We start from the raw sequence: 24,964 nt of genomic DNA on the forward strand, positions 1-24,964 counted from the left end.
AGCGGTTCTTCAGCGCTTCTTCAGCGGTTCTTCAGAGGTTCTTCAGCGGTTCTTCAGTGGTTCTTCAGCGGTTCTTCAGCGGTTCTTCAGAGGTTCTTCAGCGGTTCTTCAGCGGTTCTTCAGAGGTTCTTCAGCGGTTCTTCAGAGGTTCTTCAGCGGTTCTTCAGCGGTTCTTCAGAGGTTCTTCAGCGGTTCTTCAGAGGTTCTTCAGCGGTTCTTCAGCGGTTCTTCAGTGGTTCTTCAGAGGTTCTTCAGCGGTTCTTCAGAGGTTCTTCAGCAGTGCTTTAGCGGTTATTCAGTGGTTCTTCAGCGGTTCTTCAGAGGTTCTTCAGCGGTTCTTCAGAGGTTCTTCAGCAGTGCTTTAGCGGTTATTCACCGGTTCTTCAGTGGTTCTTCAGCGGTTCTTCAGCGGTTCTTCAGCGCTTCTTCAGTGGTTCTTCAGCTGTTCTTCAGCGCTTCTTCAGTGGTTCTTCAGTGGTTCTTCAGCTGTTCTTCAGCGGTTCTTCAGCGCTTCTTCAGTGGTTCTTCAGCTGTTCTTCAGTGGTTCTTCAGTGGTTCTTCAGCTGTTCTTCAGTGGTTCTTCAGCGCTTCTTCAGTGGTTCTTCAGTGGTTCTTCAGCTGTTCTTCAGCGGTTCTTCAGCGCTTCTTCAGTGGTTCTTCAGCTGTTCTTCAGTGGTTCTTCAGTGGTTCTTCAGCTGTTCTTCAGTGGTTCTTCAGCGCTTCTTCAGTGGTTCTTCAGCTGTTCTTCAGCGGTTCTTCAGTGGTTCTTCAGCTGTTCTTCAGCGGTTCTTCAGCGGTTCTTCAGTGGTTCTTCAGCTGTTCTTCAGTGGTTCTTCAGCGGTTCTTCAGAGGTTCTTCAGCGGTTCTTCAGCGCTTCTTCAGTGGTTCTTCAGCTGTTCTTCAGTGGTTCTTCAGCGGTTCTTCAGAGGTTCTTCAGCGGTTCTTCAGAGGTTCTTCAGTGGTTCTTCAGCGGTTCTTCAGCGGTTCTTCAGAGGTTCTTCAGCAGTGCTTTAGCGGTTATTCAGTGGTTCTTCAGCGGTTCTTCAGTGGTTCTTCAGCGGTTCTTCAGTGGTTCTTCAGCGGTTCTTCAGCTGTTCTTCAGTGGTTCTTCAGAGGTTCTTCAGCGGTTCTTCAGCGGTTCTTCAGAGGTTCTTCAGTGGTTCTTCAGTGGTTCTTCTGCGGTTCTTCAGTGGTTCTTCAGCTGTTCTTCAGCGGTTCTTCAGTGGTTCTTCAGCTGTTCTTCAACGGTTCTTCAGCGCTTCTTCAGTGGTTCTTCAGCTGTTCTTCAGCGGTTCTTCAGCGTTTTTTCAGCGGTTCTTCAGCGGTTCTTCAGCTGTTCTTCAGTGGTTCTTCAGCGGTTCTTCAGAGGTTCTTCAGCGGTTCTTCAGCGGTTCTTCAGTGGTTCTTCAGCGGTTCTTCAGCGGTTCTTCAGAGGTTCTTCAGAGGTTCTTCAGCAGTGCTTTAGCGGTTATTCAGTGGTTCTTCAGCGGTTCTTCAGTGGTTCTTCAGCGGTTCTTCAGTGGTTCTTCAGCAGTTCTTCAGAGGTTCTTCAGAGGTTCTTCAGCGGTTCTTCAGCGGTTCTTCAGAGGTTCTTCAGCGGTGCTTTAGCGGTTATTCAGTGGTTCTTCAGCGGTTCTTCAGCGGTTCTTCAGCTGTTCTTCAGCGGTTCTTCAGAGGTTCTTCAGCGGTTCTTCAGCGCTTCTTCAGCGGTTCTTCTGCGGTTCTTCAGCGGTTCTTCAGTGGTTCTTCAGCGGTTCTTCAGTGGTTCTTCACCGGTTCTTCAGAGGTTCTTCAGCGGTTCTTCACCGGTTTTTTAGCGGTTCTTCACCGGTTCTTCAGCGGTTCTTCAGTGGTTCTTCAGCGGTTCTTCACCGGTTCTTCAGAGGTTCTTCAGCGGTTCTTTAGCGGTTCTTCACCGGTTCTTCAGCGGTTCTTCAGTGGTTCTTCAGCGGTTCTTCACCGGTTCTTTGACTAAAGTGCTATAGCACCTCTGAAGAACCGCTGAAGAACCACTGAAGCACCAAAATTGGTGCTATATAGCATTAAAAAAGGTTCCCCTATGATTACAAGCCAAGAACCATTTTTGGTGCCATATAGAACCTTTTTTTTTTCGAGTGTGGGGCGAGTGTTGTACCTGTGGTAGAGCATGGCCAAGAACTGGACGATGAGCAGGATGGCGAAGGACAGCAGGAACATCAGACTCAGCGGCTCCACTCTCATGGGATCCGGAGCCAGAGTTTTGTTGGGATAATACTTTGGAATCTCGATGCTCAGAACATCTCCACCAATGGCCTGGAGGAAGAACGTGGCTACGACCCACAGGACGTTAATGATGAAGTACAGAAACACGGCCTGCGAGAGAGAGAGAGAGAGAGAGAGAGAGAGAGAGATGTAGCATGACATCACGGGCCAGAGAAGAAGAAGAACGGTTCTGACGACCGCACCTTGTTCCGCAGAGACTTGAGCTCCCGTGTCACTTCCTCCAGGTGAGCTTTGTCGTCTTCGATGGGCTTGAGGTAGCGCTCCAGCAGTTTATTCCAGAAGTCGGTTTCATCCTGGGAACAGGGAAAGAGTTTTCCTTCCTTCAGTTCAAATCCAGCACAAACTCATTAACAGTGAATGACTAACACATTACTCCTCCATTGATGAACCACTGAAGCTGATCATGATTACTGTTCCTGATCTACATCCATTGTTAAAGTGTCATCACACACACACACACACACACACACACGTTTGTTTTTGTGAAATGTGAGGACATTCCATAGGCGTAATGGTTTTTATACCGTACAAACCGTATTTTCTATCCCCTTACACTGCCCCTAAACCTACCCATCACACACACACACACACACACACACACACACACACACACACACACACACACACACACACACACACACACACACACACACACACACACACACACACACACACACTTGCAGAACTCTGGAAACACAAACTGCATCCACTGTTCCCTTAACACTGGTTTATTTATGAAGCTGAACAAGGTGATCTTTCCCTCACACACACACACACACACACACATTTTTCATTTCTCCTGATTTGCATGTTAGTGTTGTTGATTAAGTCAGCACTGTTTAACTGCTTTAAACTAAATCAAATCACAGAGAGATTCGCAGCTCGTCCTGATCGAAACACTCAGCAGGTAAACACATTTGATCAGAGTCAGAGCTCCCGAGTTGCACTCAGGTTTGGCGCTGTTTCCCCGGCCTAAAGTCTAGTATCGTGAAACTCCACGATTTGTAAATGATCCCTGCCCTACAGAGTCCAAAGCGATTCCTAACCTGGTTAAGATTGTTGTTCCAGGCCCTAAACTTGTACTAACCAGACGTGATAACATTCCAGTTCGTCTGTCCACAAAAGAGGCAACACGACCACGGGACGCGACTGAATCAATAAAAAACCAGCCAATCAGAAGAGCGTGAGGGCGGAGCCTATCTGCAAGCGCTTTTTACTCTTAACATAATTATCAAAATCATAAATATTACACCATTTTTACGCTCTACAAGAGAGAGGACTGACTGGCTGATGGGAATGGTGATCCAAGAACACGCCCTGCTCCTGTAAATCATGATAAAGCCCCCAATATACGTCAAGCTAAATCAAAGAACAACGATACACTCGATTAATCCACTGTATAAAGTGTGTAGAAATAAACATGACTGGAGATCTGAATCTCAAACACATCCACATCACCAGGGGTAGCAATGTTGGGCCCAATGAAAGAATATGATGTTGGGCCTCTACCACACCAACCTAGCTATCCAAAATCTTTGTCTGCAATTTAACAATACTGACCAATTAAGCTCCGCTCGCTCAACCCAGAATGCCCTGATTGGCTGATGAAACATTGATTCAAATTAAGATACAATTTATACAAAACAAACTTAATGAAGTGGCCACAATCGTGTCTGATCAACTCCATTCATCTTATGATGTGTCTTATCTCATGCGGTTCACTTTTCATAATCGACATAGATTGACAGATTGACAACATAGACATAAAAAAACAACATTATAATATTTAAATATAAAAATAATAATGGCTGCAACAATTACAGCACAGAGAAATGTCATGTTGGAGTGGGATATGAGTGAACGTAGTGAGCGGTTCATGAGTGGAGCGTTTTGCTGGATTTTGCCGGAAATGCCATCATTTTTTTATATTTGTAACTCTTTGGTAGATTATACATTTATAATACATTACTACTAGTACTGTTACTACTATTAAAACCCATCTCTGGGGGCCCCAAAAATGTGTGGGCCCTTAGAATCGCCCTAACTTCCCCCCCTTAGCTGCGCCCCTGCACATCATTATGATCAGATGCTTTCTCAGCTCATGTTTTCTCATTTCTGTTGTGTTTATTCTGTCATTGAGAGGAAAGCACAGCTCATATTCATCTAAACGTCGCTGTCTGAAGTGTGGATGTTCTCTGATGCTGCGTTCACACCAAACGCGAATAGAGCGTCTGGCGCGAGTGATTTCAGTGTTAAGTCAATGGAAAGGCGCGTTCTGCGCGGCGCGAAGGACGCGAATCCGCCTCATTCGCGCGTCCGGTACGAATTGAGCATCTTGTGCGTTACGCTCGAATGGTGCTTTTGTGCATTCACGCGTTTGAAGCGAATTCGCGTCTGACGCCCGAGTTGAAAATTTTTAACTTTGGCATCAATTCGCGCCGCGTTAACCAATCAGGAGCCTGCTCGCTGCGGTCACGTGGTAAAGTGCCGATGAGAAACCCTGCATAATTTAAAAATACTACTATTGTGTCACAAAAATGTTGTTTTAAGACTTTTTCAGGTGAGAATGTAGTTGTTTAAAGCTCAAATCTGTGGTTTATTTATAAAGAGAGCGCCTATTTAAAAAAACAATCTTGTGTTTTTGGAGTTGTGAGCTCCAGTGGATCAGCGGTGCTCAGCGCTCATTATCATTTTGACTGAGGGCAAAGAGAAGTTTCATTACTTTATTTTTTAAGGATATTTAAATACACATGCAGTGAAGATAATGTAGGAGTTGCCTGGACCACATTTGTGTGGCTATTAATGCTTAATATATATTTTTAATGAAAATGAAGAGGCAGAGTGGAGTTTTATGACATATTTCTCCTGGATCGCCTTGAACGCGCATCTATTTTGCTTCAAACGCTCGATTTCTAATCGCGTCCAATTCACTGTGGACGCGCAAATGGATTCAAAATGTTCAAGCGTCACACGATTTTGACGCTTTATTCGCGTTTGGTGTGAACGCAGCATCAGAAGGGTGGATGTTCTCCAGTATACACCTCTGCAAAGCTATTTCAAACGACCCTAGGTGAAGCTGGAGGAAGAGCTGTGATGGGCAAAGCCTCACCTCAGAGAGTTTCTCCACCTGTGGAGCCACAAGCGTCCTCTCGATGCCCCTCTTGACGCGCCGCTCCAGCCTCAGCGCCCCGTTCTCGATGCGGTTGGACTTCACGATGCGCCGGGCGGCTTCATTCAGAGCGTACTGCAGCTCCTCCAGCTGGGTCTCCGTCAGCACGTCCTCCGGGCCCACTTTATCCCTCAGCTCATCGTTCAGGGTGTCCGTGAGAATCAGAACCAGCTCCTCGCACAGGTCCTCCTGGTTCTTGTTCCTCAGTGTGTATCGGATCTGCTCCTGGAGGTTCCTCTTCAGATTCGCATAGGTCAGTTTCTTCAGGAACTCTCTCTTCACGGGCTCCACCCAATCTGCCCATTAGAGTAAGAACAATTCTTTATTAATAATCAATGCAGAAACCGACTTTACACTCATGAAACCCAGGATGTCATCTCTCATCACTAGGGTTGGGGGACCGAACTCTGCACTTTTAAGGGTACCGACTGAATTGCGTCGGTACTACTGAGTACCGATTCACATTAAATCAATCGATACCAAATTTCGGTTCCTGAGAACGCATATTGTGATATAGACTAGAGTCTGTAAATATTAAACCGTGAAAAGACCATTTAAATACGAATCATGCGTGTCTCTGTGCGAATGAATGCCATAGACGCGCTTTACAGTCTATGGGTTTACCTCACACACACACTCACTCACACACACACACACACACACACACACACACACACACACAGAATCGCGCGTGACGGTCACATTTCCATCTCTGCCTCTCATATGAGGACATGAACGCACGAAAGTCATCTCCAGAGCCACAAGCATTTTACCGTTTCATTTGAGAAAAACTACCGTCATATCATAAACACACACAAACTCAAAATCACGGCAACCCATCAAAATAAAAGTTTGGCTAACTTGACAAATAAATTACTGTTGTAAAGTAGAATTTAGATACGTCTCAATGTAATAATAATACTACACACTAATGTAATAATAATAAATGATCAATTATAAAAAAAAAAATTCTTCTTGTTTTAATTTTAACCATATAAAATCTCAGTTTGTTTTTACAAAAAAAAGCTTAATTAAATTAAAAGATACATTAAATGAATGTTTTATGTCTTCATTTGATTACCAGAAAATACATAACACATCATTTGTGGGAACTCTTTTCATAGAAATGAAATTAAAAAGAAAAAATAATAATATGGTTGTTTTTATGAATTAATTTAAGTAGCTAGTAGCCTACTATTTACTAGTATATATTACAGTAATCAAACATCACAGACGATGGCAGATGGAGTGCAGGGCAGCTCTGGCATATTGTCAATATCACTTCTATAAATGACTTACAGGTTCTTTACAGTTATTTATGTAAACATCCTAAAAGTACCGAAAAAAGGTACCGTTGGATACCAGTACTGATACCTAACCCTACTCACCACTCTCAGGCACAACTTCCTTCGGCTCCAAATTACTGTAGTCATAATCGAAATCATCGTCTTCATCATCGTCATCATCATCATAGTCGGTGTCATCATTAAAATGGTCCACTTTCTTCTCACAGCTTTTGGAGCTCCCACTGGAAGATTAATTTGCAAACACTTAAGAACTTGTCTTCTGCATTGCACTTGTAATCCAAACACATTTTCACAGAGGTGGACAAAGTACACAACTCCATTACTTGAGTGAAAGTAAAAGTACTACTGGTCAAATATTACTCCGTTACAAGTGAAAGTTGTTAAAAACTATTTTTACTTAAGTAAAAGCACAGAAGTACTTGCTTTTAAAAGTACTTAAGTATCAAAAGTAAATGTCCTTTTTTATGTAAATGCATTATTTTATTATTGTTTGATTGTTGTATAAATGCACGCTATGCCATGGTGGTTTAAGCCAGTCTGTGATGCTCCATACGATCACCTTTAACTAATTTAAATACTTAAAAGTTAGAAAGCTCTTTACAAAGCTGCTGTCACTTTAAGGCAGAATGCACAAATCTTACACACTGATACACATCCGATATTCCCCCGACTGTTTACGTTCACTTAAGACATAATCAACTTTGTTTACGTGAATACTTTCCAAAATGAAAATTTTGATATTTTGTGTGTATTGGTCTGTTTAAGTGCGAAAAAACACACAAAAGAAAGCTCTATTCAGTGCTCGTGCTCTGGCATCTCAGAGGCACAAAAAAACTAACTGAACTGAACTCTTTCATCAGGCTTTTTCAGATTCATCCATATGTCTACGCTTCTCTTTCTCCCAGACATTTACATTTTGCAAAAAAAAAAAAAAACTTTTAAAGAAGAAAAAAAATCATCCACTGATTTGCAAAGCTGCTACAGAAACGACTTTTGACTTCGAGGACCTTTATAGAAATGTAGTGGAGGAAAAAGTACAATATTTGTCTTTCAAAAGTAGTGAAGTTGAAGTAAAAGTTTCCCTAAAATAATAATACTTCAGTAAAGTACAGATCCTCAAAAAGTGTACTTAAGTACAGGACTCAAGTAAATGTACTTCGTTACTGTCCACCTCTGACGACTACCTTATATAAAAGTTACAAAAGCTCTTCACAAAGCTGCTGTCACTTTAAGGCCGAATGCACGGATCCAATACACTGATACACATTTTCATATTCTTTACCTTCTCTCAGAGTCAGTGTCTTTTTCCTTGTTGTCCTTGTTGAGCTTCTCTTTGGATTGGTCCTTCTTATGGCTCATCTGGTTGAGGTCCAGGATGGGCTTGTTCGTGTCTAATCGGCTCAGTTCTTCATGGGCGCTCTGAGCTAGCGGCTCGTCCGGTTTAGTGGCTGGCGTGTTTTGATTGACGGCTTGTTGCATTTGTTGCAGCAGCAGATTTTCGGTCTCCTGAGTGACTTGGATTTTCACATCCCAACAACACATTTTGCAGTCGCGATTGCACACCACACCCACTTGCTTTTTCTGCTCCTTGCCCTTGTTGGTTTCTCGAGTGCCCCACGATACAATGTGCATGTTGACCAGTGAGTATATGGTGAGGAGGAGATAGCCACTGGGAATGCAGATGAAGTACATCAGGCCATAGATGATCAGAGTGCTCTCCTGAGGATGGAGGAGGGCTGTCACCATGTACATGACCGCACCGGACACCAGGAACAGGCCAGTAGGAGTTATGAAGGTTTGTTGGATAACCATGTCACCTAAAACGAGAAGTCCAGTGAGATAACACCAACACAATTCAAATGCAAAACAACGATAGTAAACAATAATTACCAATGATGGAAAACAAGGACGCCGTCATCAGGAATGCGTATATGACACTGAGAATGGCAGCAATTGTGATTTGGAAGTTGGGTTTGGCCGTAAAACATATGATCATGTAAATAACCGGAGGTATAACCGCAATTATTATGGAAAGAGTGCCTGAAATTTTAAACACAAACTGGAAAGCTCCTAAAATGGAAAAAGAGAAAATTAGCACTTTTATACTTTTATATATCCACAAAAACATATTTTCAATACCCATATCATAGAACAGGGGTGTCCAGTCCTGCTCCTGGAGGGCCACTGTCCCCCAAACCCCAACTAAACACACCTGAACTAGCTAATCAAGGTCTTACTTACGCAGACTAACCCTAACCCTGCTTTAACCCTCTTCGTCAATTCTGAAAATTTTCTGTTTTGAAATTTTAAAAATCACAGCTTCATCGGAATGATATAAAACTTGGTGACTTTTCTAGCATTAGGACTGTAAACACACAAAAAATAATTGGGGTCATGATTCGAGCATGCTAATTGGTTGTTTAAAAAAAAGTAGCGTTCATTGTCTTCGGTCATAAATGAGCGACCATAGGAAATGAATGGGAAATCTGCAAAAACACAAATTCTTTGAATATTTGTGTGTACAATCTACAAATCGGCCACAATGCTGAAAAAAAGTACACAGCAGCGACACTCTAAAACATCAAGAGTGTGATATTGACACATCCACTCACACACACACACCTATGAAAAACTGAACCTATGAACCACATTTAGAATTTTTAAAAATCACAGCTTCATCAGAATGATATGAAACTTGGTGACTTTTCTAGCATTAGGTATATAAACACACAAAAAAATTGAGGGCATGATTCGAGCATGCTAATTGGTCGTAAAAAAATACTCCAACTTGTGCTCTTCGGTCAAAAATGACACCATAGGAAATTAATGGGAAATCTGCAAAAACACAAATTCACAGAAAAAAAAATCTATATTTCTAACAACAACAACAACAACAACAACAAAAAAGCCTCAAGCCTCTCCATAGAGACCTCTAGTGGTCACACACATGATTGCATGATTTCTTAAATAATTCTAAAAGAGGGGCTAATCTGCCTTCAAACTATTTTATTTTGAAGGCTTAGTCTCTATTTTAACCTGAAATACTGCAATAAAAAAAAAAAAAAAAAAACATGTTTGTATCATTTTCAATGGCAAAAATAGACCATAATTATTGCATAAATAAAAAATAAAAACCATAAAATCATCTCAAAATACAAAATTAAAAAGAAAAAATATTATTAAAGCAAAATAAATTGTATTGGTTTTACTGGGGTGGAGGAAGTTTAATGTTTAGGTGTCCGGTCACTTATGAGCGGGAAGAGGACCAATGCAGCCCCTAAAGGAAGAGCAGCAGAGGGTTAAGCTTAAATGAAGAATGGGACAGCCTACGTTCTTGTGGACTTAACGGACACACGCACACAGTCTACAAGACCGAAAGTGCACATGAAGTGTTATTTGGGACAGGGCCTGTGTTGAGGCAAGTTGGACCTAAACTCTGCAGGACAGTGGCCCTACAGGACCGGGGTTGGACACGCCTGATGATGATGAGTTACTGCTGGACGAAAGCAGCCTAATGTGGCGTTCACACCGGACGCGATTCGCGCGAAGGTGGACGCGTGTACATTTTGAGTTTACTCGCGCGAATCGCGCGTGAAATTCACTGCACAACAGATGCGAATTCGCGTCATGGGATAGTTTCATTACTTTATATTTTTAGGCTATAACTGTATGTTGCAGTTGTAACGTTAGCCTACTAGCGCTGACTTTGAATGTTTGACTGCTTTGTTTGCTTTATTTAATGTATAGCTTGTTATACATTACTTATACTTTTGTATTATTGATCAAACATAAACTTGCATTTAACAAAAAGAGACTGGGTTGTGTTTCATGTCATTTAATGTTATCACAGTGATAATCATATTGTCTGAACCAGATATTAATATACAGATTTTCTCCTCATTGTTGTCACTACTAGAGCAGCTCCTGATTGGTTAAAGCGGCGCGAAATACCGCCAAAGTTCAGATTTTTCAACTTGAGCGATTCGCACGATTCACGCGATTCGCGCATTCAAAACGCTCAATTCGAGTCCTTCGCGCCGCCTCAATCGCGCGAATCTCGCCGCCTCAATCGCGCGAATCGCGCCGCAGAATGCCATTTCGCGTCTCTGCACTGACTTAACATGTAAATCACTCGCGCGAATCGCGTCCGGTGTGAACGCACCATAAGAAGGTCAGATGGTTAACCAGCTCAACCAAGTCTCTACCAGATTAGGTAACACACCAACCCTAGACAGGCTGACCAAATGGTCTACGACAGGGTTCCTCAAATCCAATGTCAAACTTTGATCGAACTCTCCTGCAAGTTTCGAGTAACTCTAAAGACTTTGATTAGCTTGTCCAGGTGTGTTTGATTAGGGTTGGAACTAAGCAAGGGCAGTGGCCTTCAAGGACCGGATTTGAGGAACCCAGGTCAACCCCAGCCCCATCAGAAGAGGAACTAGCTGACATTTCCAGAACTTGAACCCCCATACCTGAAAATGTATTACGTGCTTGTTTTTGGAAAAGTACCTGCAATCATGAGGGTAACAGATGCAGGTCCCAGGATGGAGGAAGCCACGGTGAATATCTGATAGAAGATGTAGGGCATGGATATGGAGGTGTTCCTCTTGACCGTCTCCGCCCCGCTGTGGAGCAGATCGAGCGTGTTGGCCAGCGTTGAAGGACCCCATCGTCGTCTCTGGTTGTAAAACTCTTTGAACTCTTGAGGAGAGTTGGTGTAAGCGTCTGAGGCGGCGTTATACTCCACCCGCCAGCCCTGCTGGAGCAGAAGAGTGCAGAGCCAACGGTCCTCGCCTACAGGAGCGGATGAGCAAGATGATGAGCTGAAGGATCGAAACTGGCTGATCGAAACTGGCTGATCGAAACTGACTGATCTAAACTGGCTGATCTAAACTGGCTGATCTAAACTGACTGATCTAAACTGGCTGATCTAAACTGACTGATCTAAACTGGCTGATCTAAACTGGCTGATCTAAACTGGCTGATCTAAACTGGCTGATCTAAACTGGCTGATCTAAACTGGCTGATCTAAACTGACTGATCTAAACTGACTGATCTAAACTGGCTGATCTAAACTGGCTGATCTAAACTGGCTGATCTAAACTGACTGATCTAAACTGGCTGATCTAAACTGGCTGATCTAAACTGGCTGATCTAAACTGGCTGATCTAAACTGGCTGATCTAAACTGACTGATCTAAACTGACTGATCTAAACTGACTGATCTAAACTGGCTGATCTAAACTGACTGATCTAAACTGGCTGATCTAAACTGGCTGATCTAAACTGACTGATCTAAACTGGCTGATCTAAACTGGCTGATCTAAACTGGCTGATCTAAACTGACTGATCTAAACTGGCTGATCTAAACTTGCTGATCTAAACTGACTGATCTAAACTGACTGATCTAAACTGACTGATCTAAACTGGCTGATCTAAACTGACTGATCTAAACTGGCTGATCTAAACTGACTGATCTAAACTGGCTGATCTAAACTGGCTGATCTAAACTGGCTGATCTAAACTGGCTGATCTAAACTGGCTGATCTAAACTGACTGATCTAAACTGACTGATCTAAACTGGCTGATCTAAACTGGCTGATCTAAACTGACTGATCTAAACTGGCTGATCTAAACTGACTGATCTAAACTGGCTGATCTAAACTGACTGATCTAAACTGGCTGATCTAAACTGGCTGATCTAAACTGGCTGATCTAAACTGGCTGATCTAAACTGGCTGATCTAAACTGGCTGATCTAAACTGGCTGATCTAAACTGACTGATCTAAACTGGCTGATCTAAACTGACTGATCTAAACTGGCTGATCTAAACTGACTGATCTAAACTGACTGATCTAAACTGGCTGATCTAAACTGGCTGATCTAAACTGACTGATCTAAACTGACTGATCTAAACTGGCTGATCTAAACTGACTGATCTAAACTGACTGATCTAAACTGGCTGATCTAAACTGGCTGATCTAAACTGACTGATCTAAACTGACTGATCTAAACTGACTGATCTAAACTGACTGATCTAAACTGGCTGATCTAAACTGGCTGATCTAAACTGGCTGATCTAAACTGGCTGATCTAAACTGGCTGATCTAAACTGGCTGATCTAAACTGGCTGATCTAAACTGACTGATCTAAACTGACTGATCTAAACTGACTGATCTAAACTGACTGATCTAAACTGACTGATCTAAACTGGCTGATTTAAACTGGCTGATCTAAACTGACTGATCTAAACTGGCTGATCTAAACTGGCTGATCTAAACTGGCTGATCTAAACTGGCTGATCTAAACTGGCTGATCTAAACTGGCTGATCTAAACTGACTGATCTAAACTGACTGATCTAAACTGACTGATCTAAACTGGCCGATCTAAACTGGCTGATCTAAACTGACTGATCTAAACTGACTGATCTAAACTGGCTGATCTAAACTGGCTGATCTAAACTGACTGATCTAAACTGACTGATCTAAACTGGCCGATCTAAACTGGCCGATCTAAACTGACTGATCTAAACTGGCTGATCTAAACTGACTGATCTAAACTGGCTGATCTAAACTGGCTGATCTAAACTGGCTGATCTAAACTGACTGATCTAAACTGACTGATCTAAACTGGCTGATCTAAACTGGCTGATCTAAACTGACTGATCTAAACTGACTGATCTAAACTGACTGATCTAAACTGGCTGATCTAAACTGACTGATCTAAACTGGCTGATCTAAACTAAACTGGCTGATCGAAACTGGCTGATCTAAACTGACTGATCTAAACTGAAGAACCAGATGCAATAAGCACTGCTAACCAGTGTTGGGGAAACGCATTACAAGTAACTTGAGTTACGTAATAATATTACTTTTCCCAAGTAACTAGTAAAGTAACGCATTACTTTTCACATTTACAACAAAATATCCGAGTTACTTTTTCACATTAATTTGACTGACAGCTCTCCTGTCCTCATGTTGAGAGTTAGTGCAGAGGTGTGTGTGTGTGTGTGTGTGTGTGTGTGTGTGTGTGTGTGTGGGCATGTTTTTGTGAAATATCAGGACACAAATGTGTATAATGACATGGGTATGACACAGGTATTACAAAAAGAGGGTGAAATATGAGGACGTTCCCCATGTCCTCACTTTTCAAAATGCTTATAAATCACAGAATGAGGTTTTTTTCACAGAAAGTGAACTGCACAGTCTCCTGTGATGGTTAGGTTTAGGGGCAATTGTGTGTGTGTGTGTGTGTGTGTGTGTGTGTGTGTGTGTGTGTGTGTGTGTGTGTGTGTGTGTGTGTGTGTGTGTGTGTGTGAGTGTGTGTGAGATGAGTAGGTTTAGGGGCAGGCGCAGTGTGTGTGTGTGTGTGTGTGTGTGTGTGTGTGATGGGTAGGTTTAGGGGCAGGGGCAGTGTGTGCGTGTGTGTGTGTGTGTGTGTGTGTGTGTGTGTGTGATGGGTAGGTTTAGGGGCAGTGTAAGGGGATAGAAAATACAGTTTGTACGGTATAAAAACCATTACGCCTATGGAATGTCCTCACATTTCACAAAAACAAACGTGTGTGTGTGTGTGTGTGTGTGTGTGTGTGTGTGTGTGTGTGTGTGTGTGAACATGATGGTTATTGTAGTTCTAGACTAAATGTGAGCATTTATTAATCTCACTTGCATAATAAAGATTCTGTCCTCCTCAAAATGAATAAAATCAGAGAACTATGCAAACCTCCAATAATTAAATGTTAAATAAAACAACTATTTTTATGCATAATCTACCTTTATATTTAATTGACCAATGTCTTGCTGCTGACCTTTGATGATGAAAATTACTAGATGTTTTGTTTTTATAGGTAAAACTTTTGGTAACACTTTATTTTGATAGTCCACTTTAGACATTCTACTAACTATAAGTAACTTTGCAACTACATGTCAACTAAGTGTCATTAGAGTATTTGTGGACTGTCTGATTAATATTTACTAAAACTTTATTTTGTTGGTCCCCCAACAGTCATTCTACTGACTATAAGTAACTTGGCAACTACAATTCAACTTATTCTACTAACCCGAACCCTAACACCATAACCATAACCTACCAGTCTACTAATACTCTAATGACAGTTAGTTGACATGAAGTTACTTATAGTTAGTAGAATGTTTAAAGTGGACTATCAAAATAAAGTGTAACCAAACTTTTTTCTCCTGCATCTCTTCTCCATTCTCCAGAGCTGCGCCCTCTAGTGTTCATGAGGGAATCTGCAGTTTCACCTCAGCCTGGGGCGCATTATTTACATTTTGGTATGAAGAGGTCTTTACCGTTGCACACAAATATAATTTTTTTGTTATAAACAAAAACAAAAACAAGCCAAGCCCAGGTGAGAAAAAGTAACGTAACGCATTACTTTTCTTAAAAAGTAACTAAGTAACTCAATTAGTTACTTTTTAAGGGAGTAACACAATATTGTAACGCATTACTTTTCAAAGTAACTTTCCCCAACACTGCTGCTAATTGTCTACTATACAGCAGTGGTGCTAACAATACACACCAGAGTTTAGTTTTTTAGGCCATTCATCCCCCCCAAACCCCCGGGATTTACCTTGATCGTACTGCACATACTCAGAGGCTCGGGTGGCTTTGGTGGTGTATCTTTTCAGGACGTTGTCATCCATCAGCGCAGATCCTCTGAAGAGACTGAAACAGCCTGGACTGCACAGAACCGACCCAAACACGTGCTCCGCCGTCTTCTGAAGCCAGTGACCCACGGCATACTCGAACTTCTGATACCACACCATTGGGCCTGAAACATCCCATTCACAGAGCCAATGAATCACTGCATTGAGCATGACTTCCTGATAGATGAGCAATGTTATCATGTTGTAAATGGCGAGTGTCATGTTTTGTTGAGATTAGCTATCTTTTCGATTGTGCGACGTTTTTATAAAACGGTAATAATTTCCCAGAAGGGTTTATGTCAATGGACTTTGTGTATTGATCAGTATCTGAATAGCGGGTCTATAAAAGGGCACGCCATTTCTTCCTTTATGTCATATACATCTTTTGCCAGTTCTGTTGTGTAATTCAAAATATGTGTATTACTTTCTCAATAAGCAATGCTTTTTTCAAAAGATGACAATTACTGTTCAGTTGTTTGAGTTTCTCTCTGAACCCTAGGGGTGTAAGGGCACATGTATTCGTCTCGAATCGCCACGGTTTGATGCAAACAGTCACAGGCGGTTCACACTCCAGTCCAAAAGGGCAGAGACAGTCTATTCCCCAACCCATAACAAGAGTTCAGATGCACGCCAGAGCTTGCTTGTAGCCGAGTTTCGACTTTTTGTGACGGAAAAAGGAAAACCGGGGCGGCAGAAAGCTAGCTCGTACATTTCATTTGTACAGAGAGTCTGGCCACTCTCCATTGCCAAGCGTTAACTTCCTTGAAGGCGGGAACTCTGTTGAAGTTTAAAACTATTGGATCTGCCCAGAGCCGCTATGGATCTGCCATAACCCATCGCTAACGTTTGGTCGTGACGAATGTCATGCGCCAAATCCTTCACCACTAACGGAGCGAGCTGGAAAATCAAACTCTTCCCCAAACCCTGGGCCACAACATCATGGCCAACAACAGAACTCAGCACAGATTGTTCTTGCTCAGGCTTTAAAGGGATAGTTCACCCAAAAATGAAAATTAGCCCATAATTTACTCTCCCTGAAGTCATCCGAGGTGTGTGTGACATTCTTCTTTCAGATGGATAAAATCATATCCATATTTAAAACTTTATCAAGTATAGTTTCGGCCTCCGCCTTCTGTGGAAAAGTGTTGCATGTTGAAAGTGAAACTCCAGATGTGTGTGTGACGTCATGAACTGAGCGTTAGTCTTTCCATCCGCAGGGGAACTTTACACACTTCCAGAAATTGAACAGGGAAGGCGGAGGCCGAAAGTTTACTTGATAAAGTTTTAAATATGGATATTTTCTTCCACAAACGCGTCGATTTGCTTCAGAAGGCCTTTATTAACACCCCAGAGTCGCTGGAGCAGTTATATGACGGACAGATGCACTTTTAATGGACTTACAAACAGAGCAACTATGAATCAAATTCTAATGCTTGATTAGCCTGGACTTTTGTAATATAACTCAGATTTTATTCATCTGAAAGAAGAATGTCATACACACCCAGGATGACTTGAGGGAGAGTAAATCATGGGCTAATGTTCATTTTTGGGTGAACTATCCCTTTAACTTCTGGATATTCGGCAGGGTTGCCCCAAAAGACCGAATGGCTTCGCTCGCAACTTTCTCCGCCACCATTTCTGAACTACAACTCAAACTAGCGGCCAACATCAACGCCATCGCTCTCAACCACTTCCTCTGTTCACTGATTGGACCGGTTAAAATTTGACCGGAGAAAACCAGAGAATATACCGCAAACCCAGACGCCGTACTGAAGGAAAATGAAAATTGAGCGGAAGTACGTAGGAGGGCGGAGCAAGGCGAGCAGAAAGCGGCATCCCGTTTGTTTTCCTTATTTTACAAAAGCACAATCTTTTTTATTGTGAGTGTACACACATAAACCGTTGGGAAAGATGTCTTACTCTTATCTGTATGACAATAATTGACAGAGAATTTTCAGCTGTTTCCGCGAGTCAAAGTCATGCTGATTTGTGTTGTGGAATGAAAAGAACCCTATCACTGGGGATTTGTTATCCTGATGTCGTCATACTCAATTCTAGTCAGAATATGAGTCTGATCTGCTCAGTCCGGCTGTGATTATGGGGTGTGTTTCAACCGAACTAGGAAATAACTCAATTGGATAGACCTACAACCAATCAGAGCAACGGAGCGACGCATAACGTTAGTTGTCAAATATCAACAGAACTCAACTGCACTGTGTTGCCAAGTCCACGGGTTGAAGCGACCCCAATTATGGGATATACAGACCGCAGGAAGCCCTGCCAAAATAACACATATTTTACCCCCAAATGCCACTTTTTTTCCCGGAGAACCCCCCCGGAAAGCTATTGGGCTTGTTTTTGGCTAGTTTTGAGTAGCAATTTGGCGAGTTTTGTTGTAAAAACTTGGCAACCCTGTCTGCCCGCACGCTGGAATAAGTAACGTTAGAAGAAGAAGATTAGTGTAAACGATCTTTGCCGGTGTTGTAAAAAAAATTATTTTAGGATACACAGAGTACTCACAACACCATCATCATTTCTGAGAGAAATAGTAAAGGTGAACGCATATAAGAACAAGTTCTCCGTTTAGGATTAGAACAAATTTAACCCAAGCGCCTTTGATGACGTGATGATGACGTTACTGTTGATCATCTGTCCATCATCGTCTAAAGCCCACCCTGATGATTTCATTGGTCAGTTTCTGTCCGGGCATAATTACTCCTCTACGGATCAAGTCCAGACCGAACTGCCCGAGTTAAAATGTTGTGGGCGGGGCTAAGTTCGGCTGGCATCCAGGCTAGAGATTTGTTGCTTTTCCCGAAGTCTTATCGAACCGTGAGTCCAAAACCGAGGTGCGCCCAAACCGCGCCTCCAGTGTGCCGTTACACCCCTACTATACACAGATGATTTTACCCATTCCGGTGGGGTGGATCCGTCCACACGCCGCACCCACGTTGTCGTACATTCTCAGACGGTCGACGAGCAGTATCAGAGCGCCGGGCTGGAAGTCTGTGTCTCCGTCCAAAGCCATGATATACGTGTTGTCATCAGATATATGCTTCCTCTTGCTGTCATTGTCATGAGAAGGTAGTAAATAAGTCTCGCTATCTAAGGATATGAGACTGGCACGGCATGGGTTGTTTTGTCTCTGTAGGAACAGAAAACAGAGTTATCTTCAGCTGTATGTGGATGTCTGGGGGTTGCAAAGCTGGTTTCTACACAGGTGCTCAAGTCAAAAGAGTCTCTAGATACCCCTTACAAAAATGAACCATGGTTTTACTAGAAATAAAACCAAAAAAACCATGGTTATTATAGTTAAACCATGGTAACCACAAATTAACCATGGTTTTGCAACTCTAACCATAGTTTAACCATGGTATTTGTGGTAAAACTGTGGTTATATAAATGGTAATCAATTAGCCAAAAAACCATGGTTAACTACATTTTTACTACAATAAAACCATGGTTGATTTTCGTAAGGGACGGCTTGGGTCCTTCCTCCAATGTAAGTGTGCGGGACCTTTCAACATAAATCTAATCTTCTTAAAGCTGGTTTATGCATGCGGCACAGATAGTTTAGGGTTAGGGGCTTGTTTGAATCACTAAACCAACATATGAGCAATAGTAATAGTGAAGCTTGACTAACCATTGAATGATCAAGGAAAACTTACTGTTATTTTCTGAGGGTTTTTGACATTGTATCCTTTCCAACCAAGCAGGTAATACAGGTACATGATCTGAAAATGCACACGTGTTCAGGTAAGCATTCAAAGGCTGAATTATTCTTCATACTAAAGACTTTGACGTTCACCTGTGACCATCTCTTTTTATTTCGAATCAGAGCTTTGTCCTTCAGGTGGACATAAAGCATGTTTCCCTCTGGCATGACAAACACAAGACGGCCGCCATATGGCGTCTCAATGATAGAAACCTCATCGGGCTCCTTATTTGTAAACACCCTTGAAGGCAAAAACAGTGAAATTTGGTTTTCAGTTGGTTGTGAAATATCATACTCATCAATCTGTCCATATCTGTCACAAGCTGATTACGGATAGGAAACCTTTGCCTTACCTGTACACCTCCATGACAACGTTTACAAGGTCTGAAACATAGGTGTTGACAAGCTTCGTCTCAGTGCCCGTTTCTTTGTCTTTCTCCATCATGAAGGCATCGTCGACATAAATATGGCACTCAAAGTCAAAGACATCGTTGTGTTCCTCCTTTGGATCCCCTCGATATCTGTCCAATCTGAAACCAACAAATTGGAAGGGATTTGAATGAAGAAGCCTTCGTGATAATACTGGGGGTTTCGAGCAACCGGCTCATCCATCACAGATTAAATACCTGAACATCGAAGTCAAGATTTTCAGCATCTCGTCATACGTTTCATGCCACATCGTTGCACAAAGGTAAATAACACAGTTTTCCACTTCAATGTCACTGCTACTTGACAAGGAAAGGAAACAGTTAGACTCCATTAATGCACCTGTACTATATATATCATGATTTTGTCTGAATGTTTGTACCTCTCCTTGTTTGCCGTACGAATGACTTTCATTTTCGTGTTCAGCAGCATAGAGAGGTCAATGAAGGCGGATTCATACAGGCGGCGGACGAAAAGCTGAGAGGTGCGTTCAATTCTCTGCACTTTAATTTTCCACACGTAATACGTGCAAGCGATGAGCCCGAGCCACATGCACACCCCCTCCAGCGCCAGCAGCGAGAAAGGCCACATTTCGTACGGGTTGTTGAGGGATGTTTTGCAGATACTGTAGGCAATCTCCAGCATTACAACCGGGGTGGTATTGACGTCCTTGATATCTTCGAGTTTGAAGCAAAATGGCCAGAAAGGAGTGGAGATGACTTGTGTAGAATTATCACTGCCAGTGATTATGATTTGGCTTGCAGTTTCAAGCGGAGGGACCAGATGACCAGCTTGCGTCAAGAAAAGCGTAATGCCCAGGAGTAGTGTTACTGGACCGATTGAAGTCACAGGCAGGGCAAAACTGAATCTCACGGCGTGGATCTTGCAGGCCACGACTCCAAACCAGTGGCACGCAGCAGAACAGAACGCCTGAAGGAAGAACAGCCCCAGGCCTATCTCCACCGTGGCTCTGCTGGCTTTGGTGTACGCATCCCATTTGATGGGATTTTCAGCAATCAGGCAGAAATACAGAAAGTACACCGCCAGAGTCACGGCTATGCGAAGGAGGCTGGTGAACATATAAACAGAGTCTCTGAAAGAGTCCAGATCCTTGAGCATCTCCTGAATGTTAGTGCTGGCCTGAAAAGGGTTCTCCCACCAGTTCAGAGAAACCAGCACCGATGCGAAGATCGCAATGCCCACATACACATAACAATAATCGATTTGTCCTGGGATGTGTGTGGATTCTCTGACGTAGTAGTCAATCCCCAGAAGCGTGTACCCGCTGAGCACTAGGATGAGGGAGCATATGGGGTAGATGATCATCCAGTTCCTTGTCTGCAAGCGGAAGGCGATCTGGAGCAAGGATGAGAGGATGCAGATCCCTCCAGGGATGCAGAGGTTTGTGAGGATATCAAGCTTAGGCATCACAATGAGCACCAGCACTGCCGTCCCGACCGCCACCAGACTCTCAATCCCACACATCTGCAGAAGATCAACAGCCATCGTTACATCTGCGCATTTCAACTTCCATTGCTCTCAAGGTATACATATCATCAGTTTGTGCATGTTTGAGCTTCAGCAATTACTCTTCGGCCTTCAACTCATCATTGCTATCTAATAGTCCTTCGCTAGTATGGCTAACCTGCAGGAAAATCCAGCTTTTGATGCCCAGCAGGCAATAGCAGCCTCCATCATGTAAGCAAAGTCAGCAGTGATTACAAGGTTTTTGGTTTCATTTCTTTGACATGTTCATGTTCTAGATGACTAGTCTATTCTTGGGCTACGTCTATTACATGTTCATTGACAGCCCAAATGTTGCCTTATTTTAGCCTAGACGTCAGAGCTGGCTACTTTTAAATGCAGAATTGCTTGGCAGCTGGTTTTGGATGCTCAAAGCTGGTCTTTTATGGTTTCTAGTTGGTCCAAGCTGGTCTATGTGTTGATTAGCTGGATCTACCGGGGCTACCGGAGGTCTTGGTGCATTAACTTGGTCAACTGGGTTAGGGCAGGAAGACCACCTTGGCAATTGAATAGATTAGGATTGTCGACTAGTAGATTAGTGAGTTGGCCAGCTCACCCATAGATATACATAATAAAGGCTAGATGTCTCGTCCGCTGCTGGCCAATGGAGGTCGACGTCCGCTCCTGGCGGCCATCTTGTCACAGTCAGCTCGCTCACTCATTGTGTTTTAATGGTGCATGCACTTTTTAAAATAACCATAACTTGCTCAGTTTTCTACCGATTTTCAAACTGTTTGGTTTGTTATAAACGTTAGAGATGTAGTTATGACACTGCATATTATTATAATTATTCATAATTTGTTCAAGCATCCAGAATTATAGCCACGTTAATAACGTTTGTAAGAAACCAAACCATTTGTAAATCCGTCAAGATTTCAGCGACTCACCTTACTCAAGCTGGCCTGTGACAAGATGGCCGCCGGTGACGACGTTAGAGACGCCACTGTAAGACATCGAGCCTTTATTATGGATATCTATGAGCTCACTAATCCTGCTCCTGGAGAGCCCTGATTAAACACACCTGGAGCAGCATATCAAGCCCAAAACCACGCTTGCGTTTCCACTGTTGGGCCAGAAGCTCCGCAGCGCTTCACTAAAACCCGTCCATTATTTCACAAAAGAAAGAGGACACACATATCCTACGTATTCAGTCGTGTCTGTTTATCTGTAGTCAAAGGACAGTATGTCTCATTTAGAAAGAACGATAATTTTTACAAATTTTACTACAAAAATATGACATGAGCAGCTTTAGCACTCTCTCCATGACAGTCCCGAAAAAACAGAGGAAGCTCCCGAAAAAACCCTTATGACATATGCAGAGCTAAATATGGATATCAGTCTGGCATAAAGAGACGAGACGTACTGACAGATTAAATAAATACATTGTGATAGCCTATTTGTCTGATTTCTTCAAGCGGTTGTATGTTTACTTTGGTAATGGTTAGCGCAAATAGTCTTTTGCATCACTATTTCTGCCTTATACGGTGATCAGAATCCACATCGGATCACAAACAGAACAAATTTCAAACACTTTTTGAGCTAAAATTATTTTTAAAGTCTTTAACCCTCTGGGGCTCTTCGGTCATTTCTGACCCGAATTTTTTTTAAATAAAAAATGTAAAAAATCGTAGCTTCATCAGAATGGTCCGAAACTTGGTGACTTTATTGGTACTTGGTATATGAACACCCAAAAAAATTCGGTACAGGATTTGAAAAGTCTAAGTGGTCGAAAAAAAATAGTCACACTCAGGACCTTCGGGTCAAAAATGACCCCCATAGGAAATGAATGGGAAATTGGAGTTTTTTTGTGCATACAATCTACAAATTAGCCAGGATGCAGAAAAAAGGACTCAACAGTGAAGATCTCTAAAACATCAAGAGTGCAAAACAGACAAAAAAACCTCACACACACACACAAAAACACAATTAGCTTTTGGAATGGCACGCGTTCATTTGTGTCTGCATGTGTTTTTGTGTGTATAATTGTGTGTGTGAGTGTGTGAGTTTTTTTTGGTCTGTTTTGCACTCTTGATGTTTTAGAGATTCACCCCTTCACTGTTGAGCCCTTTTTTCTGCATCCTGGCTGATTTGTAGATTGTATGCACAAAAAAACCCTCAGTTTTTTCATATTTTTGCCAATTTCCCATTAATTTCCTATGGGGGTCATTTTTGAACCTGAAGGTCCTGAGTGTGACCCATAAATGAAGAACCCCAGAGGGTTAATGCTGATGTTCACTGATCATCCACAGCGCCGGATAAACTCTGCTCGTAATGACTCCTCTTGCCCGAGTCGGCCCGCTTTGGACCAAGGCATTCGGTGGGCCAAAAACCCTGGCCGTTGGCCCCGAGGAACCCCTGACAGGGCCCGATCAAGCCCCGGAAGTGACTGTGGAAACGTGACTGGCCCCGGCACGCCTGCTTTTGGCCCGACTGTGGAAACGCGGCTATTGAATCCACATGTTCCAGATGTGGGCCGGATCTGGGCCGACACTGTTGCCCTCTGGGGTAGATCTCCAGGAGCAGGGTTGGACACCTCTACTTTATATGATATCGTGTATACTAATTATGTTATGATAGTCCCGGACATGGACATGTGCATTTTACTCACATCCACTTTCACACCCAAGTTGTTTCACGTTTGATTTGGATGCGATGGAAATATTTGCAACGCTATTTTAGGCATCCAAGATTCTCATGTTACTTTTCCCTTCTCGTCCCTAATTCACCACATCCAAACCTATGTATTATTCCGCTGTGAAGCCTCTTAAGAAACACGTCTAGTGAACATGCATAATTAAACAGCACTTTCTTAAGGTGGATTTGTGAACCATTGGACTTATTCTTTATCTTGCCATAAAAGTATCTGAAGTCACGTTATTTAGCTCGACGTCCACTCACGATTCCCAGTGTCCTCGGGTTAGGGGCCACATAGCTCTTGAAGACACACTTCCACATCGACTTCAGGAACATCAGGAAGTTTGGCATCACCAGGACACACATCAACAGGAGTGTGTAGAACTGCTGATCCACTTTGTTTCTCAAAGACACCGGACTGGACAGAGTGGTCAGAACCAGCAGAGAGCCCTACAATACAGAAGAACAGGCGTGACCACAACACACAGAATCATAGACTATGAGCCCGAATCATTCCCCAACACTTCACATTGGGAGGTTTTAACTACTATGTGCTAACATTAAATATCTACATAACCATGTATTTACTGTGTGAAATTCTCACATTTACTGCTAATGAGTTTGAGGTGGGTTTAGGATTTAGGGTTACGGTTAGGGGTAAAGATATCAGTCTAACTAAATTGGTAAATAAATACAAGTACTTTAAATGTAATGCACACAATAAGTAAACTGTATCAAATGGTTAAGTAAAGGACACCTAAAACAAAGTGTGAACTGTTTTTCTCTCAATATAATTTGTCTTGTTTCTAGTCTAAATATTTAAACATTCTTAAATCAAGATGCATTTACTAGATAAAGACAATAAATAATATATAATACATGTCCTGTTGGTCTCAGTCACACACCTGAATTAAGCGAATTCATTATGCAGGTCATTATGCGGGATATTATGTTCTTTTGTCCTCTTAGGTTATACTCGTCATTTTCATTAGCTATAGCGCCTCCTCGCATATTGGCTTTGTGAAGAAAAATCAGTGTATTGTTTTATGTGAATGAGTAGGCTCAATGATTCTCACATCAGTTTAAAGAAAAAACTCTAGGCAAATACACACTGCAGTCAAAAGTCTTGTGAACACGTATCTATTGTGTGTTTTGAGGCCTTAATTTTAAAACATTTTGTTTTCTCAAAAACCATGCATAAACATTATTCTCTCAAAAATACAAGCATTTATACACATGTTGCTCACATATTATGGTCGCCCAG

The 24,964-nt window shown here is 42.4% G+C and overlaps 1 protein-coding gene across 1 annotated transcript in view; it reads right to left on the minus strand.

Annotated features, from left to right (window-relative positions):
• The window catches only part of chs1 (chitin synthase 1), a gene marked incomplete at both ends in the record, with an annotated part of 31,112 nt that overhangs the window by 402 nt on the left and 5,746 nt on the right, over window positions 1–24,964 (minus strand). The window contains 15 exons of the mRNA XM_079842324.1: window positions 2,135–2,352; window positions 2,445–2,555; window positions 5,372–5,727; window positions 6,820–6,959; window positions 8,021–8,555; window positions 8,629–8,808; window positions 11,248–11,532; window positions 15,326–15,526; window positions 18,312–18,546; window positions 19,070–19,135; window positions 19,210–19,357; window positions 19,470–19,646; window positions 19,743–19,844; window positions 19,925–21,027; window positions 23,965–24,150. Of these exons, the coding sequence (XP_079698450.1) occupies window positions 2,135–2,352; window positions 2,445–2,555; window positions 5,372–5,727; window positions 6,820–6,959; window positions 8,021–8,555; window positions 8,629–8,808; window positions 11,248–11,532; window positions 15,326–15,526; window positions 18,312–18,546; window positions 19,070–19,135; window positions 19,210–19,357; window positions 19,470–19,646; window positions 19,743–19,844; window positions 19,925–21,027; window positions 23,965–24,150 (4,043 nt within the window). The remainder of the gene's footprint in view (window positions 1–2,134; window positions 2,353–2,444; window positions 2,556–5,371; window positions 5,728–6,819; window positions 6,960–8,020; window positions 8,556–8,628; window positions 8,809–11,247; window positions 11,533–15,325; window positions 15,527–18,311; window positions 18,547–19,069; window positions 19,136–19,209; window positions 19,358–19,469; window positions 19,647–19,742; window positions 19,845–19,924; window positions 21,028–23,964; window positions 24,151–24,964) is intronic.

The sequence above is a fragment of the Gobio gobio genome (assembly GCF_949357685.1).
Source record: "Gobio gobio genome assembly, chromosome: 18".
Taxonomy (NCBI): domain Eukaryota; kingdom Metazoa; phylum Chordata; class Actinopteri; order Cypriniformes; family Gobionidae; genus Gobio; species Gobio gobio.